We start from the raw sequence: 9,818 nt of genomic DNA, 5'->3' as shown, positions 1-9,818 counted from the left end.
TCCGGAACTGCAGGCAGCTCTCCTCCTGTGCCTGTCACCCGGCGACCAGGCTCCCTCTTGGACGCTCTCCTAGTCACCAGCCTTGGTGTCCTCTGCCAGCAGCTGGTGACAGGAAGGGGCAGCAGACGAGCAGGCCCACGTTCCTCTCGGGAGCCCACTGGCAAGAATGTGTCACCAGGCGCTCCTTGAGACAGGGGGAGTGGCAGTGTCGCTCCGGCAGGGCAGCTGCACCAGGTAACACTGCACCAGGGAGAAGAGCACGGCTTCGCTGGATGGTTGGTCCCCACACCGCACAGGGCGGGAATATGCCGAACACCTACCATCTCAGAAACCCCACAGCCTCGAGAGGAGGAGCCGTGCCCCTCCAGCTCACAGCCCTGCGCTCTCAGCTCTTGGCGCTGGTTAACGGGTGCAAAGCTGAGCCAGCCTCGCACGTGTTAAGACAGGACAGGATCTATTTTCTCCACTTGGCTGTCCAGCGTTTTAGAAAGGAATACAGCTCTAGGGACGTAAGCCTTCTTTAAAAATATTTTCAAAATATATTTTATTTCTTTTCCATATGGATTTTGCTGAATGTCCAAGGTACACATGAGCTTCATATACAGAAATAAAGGAGAGTTCTTTAAGAACTGGGATTGAATCAGTCACAAGAATGATCAAATTCTGATTATGGAAAGTAAACTTGCACGTTATCAAAGCTAAGCTTAAGAGTCTCCTTTACAGAGATCTCTCGTTTATGAGAGAAGTTAGCTGGAGCCACCCCGTGGGTACAGATGGGAGAAAACGCATCACTGCAGAAACAGCTGTGCACGCAGAGGTCTTTTAGTCCACGTGTGCCAGTCTCCCCGCGGGTACGTGGCGTTCTGTGCTGCTGACCTTTGTGGGTCAGTTCTGAATTCTGATTAGAAGCATGGACTCTTGGAGATAGGTTTGGTATAAATCTCTAACGTGCTGAACTGGGAAGCAGTCAACGGTACTGAACGTGCAGAGCATCAGTGTGTGCGTCTCACCCTCTATGTTTCTGCACCGTCGGCATCGTCGTCATCGTCGTCTTTGGCTCTGAAATGCATTTTCCTGAATTCGCGTCTGCTCATCGAAGGGCAGGATGACGATGCTGGCGGGAGGTCCTTGGAGGGAAGAGAACACCTGCTTCAGGCACGGGTTGCCCAGCACGAGCACCCGTCTCCGGGCTCTGGTCCCCCGCCATCATGGGAGCGTGCTCCCCACCAGCGTGATGGAGGGAGAGAGGAAAGACTCTGGGTTAAAAGCAAAAGCAAGCCCGGCAAATGCGGGGGAACTGCCCAGAGGGCCGCAAACCACGGCCATGACTTCACACCCCGCAGCAGGGTCCAGACTCACGTCGGCCAGCCCGCCCACACCCGCGCTCGCTATGGCAACGCTTCTTAGCTCCCTGCGGGGGATGCCCCACACCAGCAGCCGTTCTGCTCTCTCCTCCCGGGTTAGAGCTCTTACTGTGTTTGGTCTGCACCGGGTGGCACTCGACGTGTGAACTGGGGCCGTGACCAGGCGTGCGGTCTGCTGGGGGCTGCCTGCCCAGGGGAGAGGCCACAGGCCTTACCTGCATGAGCTCGACGTTTCCGAAGAAGCGGCTCACTGGCATCGGCTGGTTGCTGTCGTCGTCGAGAAGGACGCTGTTGTCCATCTGCAGTGGAGGCGTGTGGCTCTGCTCCAGGTCCGCCGCCGCCCCGTCCCTCTCGGGGCAGCCACTGTCGGACTCTCCTCCCGCAGGGGCCCCGCATCTCGGCGGGGGTGGCCTGTCCTCAGTCTCTACCGGGCAGGCGTCACTCATGGCTCCACAGTGCCCCTGGGGGAGTCCTGCGGTCCCCTGAGGAGCGGAGCCACTGGCTTCCTTTCCCGGAAGCCTGGCCCTGTCCTCGGCCAATGCCAGAGGCTCGCGTTGACCTGGGGTCTCGGGGGTCGCTGTGGGCGCAGCAGTGCTGTCGCTCTGGGGGATGGGTTTCTGGAATTCTGACTTCACAAGATGACCTTTGTCGTACTTGAACTTCTTGGACGTGCGCCTGTCGGTGGCTTTTTGTGATGAGGAAGGCTGTCAGGAGAGAAAAGGCAAGGGAAGACCAGACACGCTGAAGGTTACGAAGCAGATGGCAAACAGTTAACAAGCCTCAACGCCAGGGGCGGGCAGTCCTGCTCACAGCAAGCGACATCACCGCTGGAGCCACAACTTACAGGACAGGGTCCTTTCATTGTCTGCCGCCAAAGGGGCGGAGTCCAGACTGACGCTGTCCCCCGAGGGGCGCCCTGACATGTAAAATGATGACCCCAGACCCAGCTTCCATTCGTTTCTGCTGGGCTGTGAGCTCTGATGAGGCAGGACTCTCTGTTCCATGGCAGGAGCGGGCGCTCAACAGGACCGTGAACTTGACTTAGCGCAGCTCTAACAAGCGGCGCCCCAGGAGGGAAACCAGGCCAGTTGCTGCTGTGAAGCCAGGTCTAGCCAGACCGCCGGGCTGCGGCTCAAGGGAGCCGCTCTGGAAACCGGGACCACCGGGCCACCATGGCTGTGTGCCCCTGGCTGGACACAGAGTCCCCTGCCTCCCCACCTGCCCTTTGGGGTGAGCAGCATGGCCTGTGCCAGCATCGCTCAGGCTGCCCAGCAGAGGCCGCTGAGCCCACAGCTCTCGGTGGGTGGGGAGCACGTGCACCGAGGGCGGGGCCTCCTCTGATGGCGACAGCGCCCTGACCTCGCCTCTGGTCTGTTCGCCACACTCGAGGCTTTCTAACGTGACATGTTTCGTGGAGAGGTGGACACTCAGTCCGGTCCTGTCTCCGAGGGGCTGAGGCTCACCTGACATGCCGTCCGGGCAGACGTGGCGACGTGGGCTTCCTGGGCCGAGGCCGATGTGGCCAAGCAGCTCCGGGCTCGGAGGCGCGCCGAGGACCGCACTCCACCTGCCAGCTGGGCCAGACCAGAGGCTGGTCAGAGACCCCGAAGGTGGCCCCTCCCACCCCCATGTTTTTATCGACCATGGAAGGACAGACACCGTGGCCTCTTTTTTTTGTTTTTCGGCTGTGCCGTGTGGCTTGTGGGATCTTAGTTCCCCAACCAGGGGTTGAACCCAGGCCCGCACAGTGACAGCGCCGAGTCCCAACCACTGCACCGCCAGGGGCTCCCCTGATAACGTGGCCTGAATGGCGCATCTGCACAAAGCTGGGTGGAAGGTGCTGAGCCCCATTTCCATGATCCGGGAAGCTCGCATACTCTGTCCCCACCTCCCACGTTTTTAGAACCTCCATTTGTGAGTGAATAGATGTTCAGTTGACTTCAGGTGTTTAGAATAAGCAGCCTGTATCCTTGCTCAGAAGGTTCTTGATAAAAGGTGAAAAAGCAAAAGCCCCCCCCCCCCCCGCAAACCCTCTCTTTGAAATCACAGGGGAGCCAGGCCTAATCCCATCAGCTTAAAGGAGCTGTAGCTGCCGTCCACAGGCCGCAACACACAAACCGCCCGCCGCCATCTCACTTGGAATGCAAAGGAAAGTCTTCTAGTGACAAGAAAGGAATTAAAACAATGAAACTGACAATCATTTTATTTAGGAATAATTTTAGGTTTTCAGAAAAGCAGCAGAGATGGGAAGGGAGTTCCTGCCCGTGCCTCCCTCATCTTCCCGGCAGCCAACAACCTGGTGCATCTGTCAAAACTAAGCTCAGCACTGACGCGACAATTCGCGAAACTGGGGCTTCATTTGCATTTCACCTGCCTCTCCACTGACTGCTCTCTCTGTTCCAGAATGGGGACCACAGACACTTAGAAAATAACACATAAAAGCGCAAGTGAGAACTTGAAAGTAAGAGAGGTGGGGGATAGTGAGGAGGGCGTAGCGGAGGGCAAGCTTGACAGCGCTGTCCCAGCGGCCGAGACCTGGGGGCTGAGGACGGGGCGGGATGGGGGGCAGCATGCCCAGAAGTGGAGAAAAGAGATCAGAAAGCACACAAGCTAGTTTAGAAATCTTCACAGCAGCATCTCATCCAGAGGCCCCTGGAGGAGGGCAGGCCACCGAGGCTCCGAGGCACGTGACCGCTTGCGGAGGGCACTTAAAGGGAAGGGGAAGGCAGCTTCCACAGCGAGAACAAGGCAGGACGCGCTGATGTGGACGCCCCGGGGCTGGGCTTTGCTCAGAGAGCCCAGGCAGCAGTGTGGCCGCTCATACCCAGGGAACTAAGCCTAAGAGGTTACAGAACATCTCCTGTGGGGACGGTACCGCACCACCCAGTCTCCCTGGAGCTCTAGCGCTGCCGTAGTCGGGAACAGACATTCTTAGCCCCAGAAAGTCGCTGACTATCCTCTCCTTCCCGTTATAGTCCGACTCCAAACATTTCGATGCCGGCTCGTGCCAGGCTCCCTTGGGGGGGACCGGCGCTCGTGACAGCGGCCACCATCCCTGAGTGTCAACACACAGGCGCTGTGCTCGTGCCGAGCAGCACCCCACTGCAGATGGGGACTCGGGAGAGGACCCTGCCAAGGTCACACACAGTGATGTCTGGCTTCAGAGCCCCTCCCCCTGCTCTGTCACCAGAGCCACCCGCAGGAAAGCCTTGGCTGCTTGCAGAGGGACCGAGCAGAGAACCTGCCGTCTGGCTCTGGGGCTGCGTGCCGTGCAGGCCCTCTGCTGGCAGCAGGGCACTTCTAGATGCTTTGCACCACAGCTCCCCGGGGGGCCTGTCACCCCTCAGCCTTCTGGGCCCCTCTGCAGAGGTGAAGTCGGTGAGGGTCTGGCTGAGACCCAGGAGCTGTGGTCACAGGCACCTGAGCAGGCCATCTGCCATGCGCACCAGATTTGCGAGAGTCAACTCCAGTGGCATCTGGCTTCAGTTTAATCGTGGGTAAAACTACCTCTAAGGCCCTTGCTCCAAAATGTCAAGAATCAATTACATTGTTTTCTAACTTGGAGAACCGTTGCTCTTCAGGTAGGCAAACTGGTTGCTTCCACGTAAACAACCCCTAAATGAAAAAGCCCCCATCACTGAGGACTTCCTCCTTCCAAGCAGACTAGTTAAAGACTAAAAGGGCTGGAAGAGATCAACAAAACAGCAAGAGGTGCTCCACGAACCCTCCCCCAGTGCAACTGGTGAAGAGTATTAAAAACAACCATTTAAAGCCTTTGCAAATGGTCCTATAAGCAAAGAGCAAAATGAAGAAAGTTATTCTGGTGTCCCAACTCCAAGCGGCCAAGGTCAGCACACAGGACACCCCCCTCCCCCACCAGGCAGAGGGCTTTCTTCCCAGGGGGGCAGGATGGCAGCACTTCTCATTCTGCCCTCACCCCACCTGCTGCGAGGCCAAGTCTCCAGCACACGCTTGAGAGGAGGGGCTCCCCTCTGCCGAGGCCCCACTCATGGAACAGAGGTTCCTGCCTGGGCAGGGCACTAAGGAGACTGGGGCCCCATCGCCCTCGCCCCTCCTAGCGAGGCAGTGGTTCCAAGGCCAGGAGAGGCAAGTCCAGGGGATCTCAGGCTGCTGCCCCCCTTCCCTCCCCAGAGCACTTAGCTCTGAGAGCAGGGGTGTCACACAGAGAAGCCTGTCACTGTCCCCAGCTGCGGAGCCCTGGCTCAGATTCTGCCTGGAGAAGAGGCAGGCATCAAAACAAAGGGCTCTTAATCTCTTCCAACTTCATTTACAACAGAGTGTGGAGAAGGTAATGCCTAAGGGGTCCTCAAGAACAGTGGAAGCTGTGATGAAAGGCAAATGGGAGAAAAGTCAAGATAAAGTGTAGGCGTATAGTCTTCAGGAGACAGCCAGGGAAAAACACAGCAGGAGGATCCTTCCTGGGGTCAGAACAAACATCAAACACTGATCTTAGAAACTATTCCTTCAAAGAAGCCAGAAAGTGATTGGATTCCTTTGTAGAAAATTTATACTCCAGGTCATCGCTGAAAACGACTGGGCGATCAGCTGGCAACTAGCGGAGCTTAAAAGCTGGGTGTGGGGACTTCCCTGGTGGCGCAGTGGTTAAGAATCCACCTGCCAATGCAGGGGACGTGGGTTTGAGTCCGGGAATATCCCACGTGCCGCGGAGCAACTAAGGCCGTGTGCCACAGGTACTGAGCCTGCGCTCTAGAGCCCGCAAGTCACAACTACTGAGCCTGCGAGCCACAACTACTGAAGCCCATGTACCTAGAGCCTGTGCTCCGCAACAAGAGAAGCCACCGCAATGAGAAGCCCGCGCACCGCAAAGAAGAGTAGCACCCGCTCGTCGCAACTAGAGAAAGCCTGCGCACAGCAACAAAGACCCAACACAGCCAAAAAAAAAAGAAAGAGCTGGGTGTGGTCAGAGAAAGAGGAAGACAGCGCCCCTGAAACTAGTGAGACCCAGGTGACTGTGGGCACACCCAACACTGCCCCTGAGGAGCATCATCACAGCTTCAGCTGTGGGAAGGGAAACAGACTCTACCAGAATCCCCATCACCAAACAAATAAAAAGGACATTAACAGTAAAAAGCCTCAGGGTGGGGGTAGGAGACCAGTACCCAGAGCTGCTACAATATGTTATCTAACATGTCCAGTTTTCAAAAAATCATGAAACATGCAAGGAAACAGGAAAGCAGACCCATGCACTAGAATAAAAGCAACAGAGACTCCCTGTGAGAGAGATCAGATGTTGGGTTTATCAGAAAAGGACTTCAAAATAGCCATTACGAATGTGTTCAAGAACTAAGAGAGACCACGATCAAAGAAAGATTTGATGACTCACACGAAATAGAGGTTATCAATAATGAGATAGAAATTATAAAAAAGAACCAAATGGGAATTCAGGAGTTGAAAATTACAATAGCTGAGGTAAAAGATTCACTGGCAGGGGTGGGGGTGTGCTCAAGAGTAGATATGAACTGGCAGAAGAAAGAATAAGTGAGCTTGAAGATAGATTGCTAGATTACACAAGCTGAAGAACAGAGAGAAATAAGAACGGAGAAGAATGAAGAGCGCCCCAGAGACATGGTGGAGACTATTAGGTGCAGCAACATACGTGTAATGGGAGTACCAGCAAGAAAGGAAGGAGAGAGGGGCAGAAAAAATATTTGAAGAAATAATGGCTGAAAACTTCCCAAATTTATTGAAAAACAACAATGTACAAACCAGCAATCTCTGTTTCTCTTTCTTTTTTTTTCTTTTTGGCTGCGCTGTGCAGCATGTGGGATTAGTTCCCCAACCAGGGATTGAACCCACGCCCCCTATAGTGGAAGCATGGAACCCTAACCACTGGACCGCCAGGAAATTCCCCAAACCCAGCAGTCTCAAAGAACTGAACTTCAAGTAGGATAACTGCAAAGAGATCTATAAGCAGATGCAACACTGTTTAAGTGCTGAAAGTCAAAGACAAGGGGAAAGTCTCGGAAGCAGCAAGAGAAAATGACTCCTTAGGACGAGGGAGCCCAACAAATAAACTGTTGATTTAGCAGAAACACTGGGCGCCAGACCACAGTGGGTACATTCAAACAGACTCAAAGTTCTCAGACAAAAAACTGTCAACCAAGAATACTATATCCAGCAAAACCATCCTTCAAAAGTGAAGGCAAAATAGACACTTCCAGATAAACAAAAACTGAGAGCACTTGTTGCTGCAGACTCCTCTTACAAGAAATACTAGAGGAAGTTCTTTGGGTTGGAAGCAGGTGACCCCAGACGATAATTCAGATCCACAGAAAGGGCTTCCCTGGTGGCGCAGTGGTTGAGGGTCCACCTGCCGATGCAGGGGACGCGGGTTCGTGCCCCGGTCCGGGAAGATCCCACATGCCGCGGAGCAGCTGGGCCCATGAGCCATGGCCGCTGAGCCTGCGCGTCCGGAGCCTGTGCTCCGCAACGGGAGAGGCCACAACAGTGAGAGGCCCGCGTATCGCAAAAAAAAAAAAAAAACACCAAAAAAAAACAAATCCACAGAAAAAAGGGCACCAGTAAAGGTAATTACGTCCTCACGGAGACAGTTTACGTGCATATTATTTCCTTCCCTAAGGTGATTTAAAAGACAGTTGCATACAGTAACACGTATGCAAGTGTAGGCAGGAATGCCCATAACAGCACAAAGGAGATGCGTGGCATCAAGGCTGTACTGGGCTAAGGAAATGACCACGGCTGGTAAAGTAATCATGACAGTGTACTATCGGGTTTGTAACATTAAACATTTACCACCACCAGAAAAGTGCGTTAAGGGAACAGAGTGCGTTAAGGGAACAGAGCTACATAGACGTAACATTTGTGTATCTCTCTGGAACTAAGCTAGTTCAATCTGAAACGAATTCTGCTAAATTACAATGTACACGGTAAGACCTAGAGCAACCCCTGGGGGAAAAAAACTAAAGGTTTAAAAAAAATCAATAAATTAAAATCCTACATTAGAACCAAACAGAAGTGTGAGAAAAACAAAAAGTAAAATGACACGCGAACCCAACTAAGTCACTGACGCGCTAAACAATCCCTCAAAAGGCAGAGACATCTGGCTGGGAAAGCGCAACCACGTGGGTTTTCAGGAGACACACTTTCGGGTCAAAGGTACCCCAGGCGCCGCTCCCACCCCCCGGAGGGCCTCCTCCCCAGGCAGGGGCGCATCCTGTCCCGGGCCCTCGCCGGCTACCAGTGCCAGGAACTGGCGCCCCTCCATCCTCTCCACCCTCCGGGGTGTACCCGTCGTCATGTGCCCGCACTTGGGCTGGCTGACCCCGGGCTCGGGTGCCGGCAGCAGAGGCACGCGAACCCCGGGCTGGGCAGCGTCAGGGCACCAGGGGTCCGGACCAGCTCCGGAGAGAGAGCGCCCCCACCCCAGGACCTGATCTGGGAGCCCCCTTCCCAGGGGCGTGGCCTTGGAGCGTCCCTAGCCCGGGGGCGTGGTATGGGGGGGGTGCCCTTCCAAGGGCGTGGCCTGGGAGACCCCCTTCCCGCAGACGAGGTCGGAAAAGGGGGGGTCCGCTTCCAAAGGCGTGACCTGGGAGCTCCCTCCCGGGGGTCGAGAGCCAGGCAGAGATCCCCCACCTCCGCCCGAGGCGTACCGTGGCTCCCCTTCAGCTCCCAGAAAGTTGGCGGCGGCACCCCCACTGCGCCCGGCGCAGCTCCCGCCCGGCCTCCGGCCCCTCACCTTCCGGCTCCTCATGAGTGTGAGCGGCGCGTTGCCGCCCTCAGCCCCGCCGCCAAGCCCCAGCACCGGGCCTAACACTCTCCAGCAGAGAAACGACCCGGCCGCCCTCGGCTCGCGCCGCGGCGTCTGACGTCACCAGAATGCTGGCCAATCACAGCCAGGCGTCTCCAGGCATGTGACCCAACAAAGTCGGCGTTTTACGTAGCTGGCGGGTCTCACGGCAGTGTTGTGAGGATAATCTCCCTTGCGGGCTCTCCGGCCGCCATTTTTGAGCGGGGCGGAGGCCATACTTATGAGGGTCGCCTCCCTTGGTGTCTCTGCGGCCGCCATGTTTAAGAGGGTCGGTGGCCATAGTTTAGAGGGGCTCCTCCCGTGAAGGCTCTGCGGCCGCCATGTTTAAGCGGGGCGGCGGCCATGTTTATGAGGGGCCCCTCCCTTGACGGCTCTGGGGCCGCCACGTTTAAGCGGGGCGGCGGCCATGTTCGTGAGGGGCCTCCTTTGGAGTCTCCGTCTCGCGCGTGGAGGCTGGCTGGGAGGGCCTGCGCGGCGGTGTCTTCCACCCCGGTCCGGCAGGCGATTTTCCCGGGCCCCGGCCTTGGTTTCTGGGCCCCGGGAGCGATGCTGGAGTCCCTGGAGGTGGTCGCGCGAGGCCGTTCCCCGCCCTGGCCGCACTGCCCACCGATGCAGTGCTGGGTGGGCCGGGCCCGGGGCTGCAC

General features: G+C 56.2%; 1 protein-coding gene across 1 annotated transcript; it reads right to left on the bottom strand.

Moving 5' to 3' along the window:
• Positions 1-555: 555 nt before the first annotated feature.
• LOC309823678 (UPF0688 protein C1orf174 homolog) lies at positions 556-9,213 on the bottom strand. Its single transcript, XM_082656175.1, has 4 exons — positions 9,103-9,213; positions 2,828-2,938; positions 1,580-2,068; positions 556-1,127 (listed from the first exon to the last, which is right to left on the bottom strand). Exons 1-4 carry the CDS (start codon positions 9,115-9,117, stop codon positions 1,014-1,016), a joined length of 729 nt encoding a protein of 242 aa, XP_082512301.1. The 5' UTR covers positions 9,118-9,213; the 3' UTR covers positions 556-1,013.
• Positions 9,214-9,818: the final 605 nt, after the last annotated feature.

The sequence above is a fragment of the Grampus griseus genome (assembly GCF_964374135.1).
Source record: "Grampus griseus genome assembly, chromosome: 1".
Lineage (NCBI taxonomy): Eukaryota > Metazoa > Chordata > Mammalia > Artiodactyla > Delphinidae > Grampus > Grampus griseus.
This window is presented reverse-complemented; position numbering and strand designations above follow the sequence as displayed.

What these genes read in the sequence shown, in the direction of transcription:
- LOC309823678 (XM_082656175.1), bottom strand. An exon ending in CTGCCCGGACGGCATGTCAG is followed by an intron (nt 2,069 to 2,827) that starts GTGAGCCTCAGC and finishes CTCTCCTGACAG; the next exon opens with CCTTCCTCATCACAAAAAGC. An exon ending in GAAACGTCGAGCTCATGCAG is followed by an intron (nt 1,128 to 1,579) that starts GTAAGGCCTGTG and finishes CTTCCCTCCAAG; the next exon opens with GACCTCCCGCCAGCATCGTC.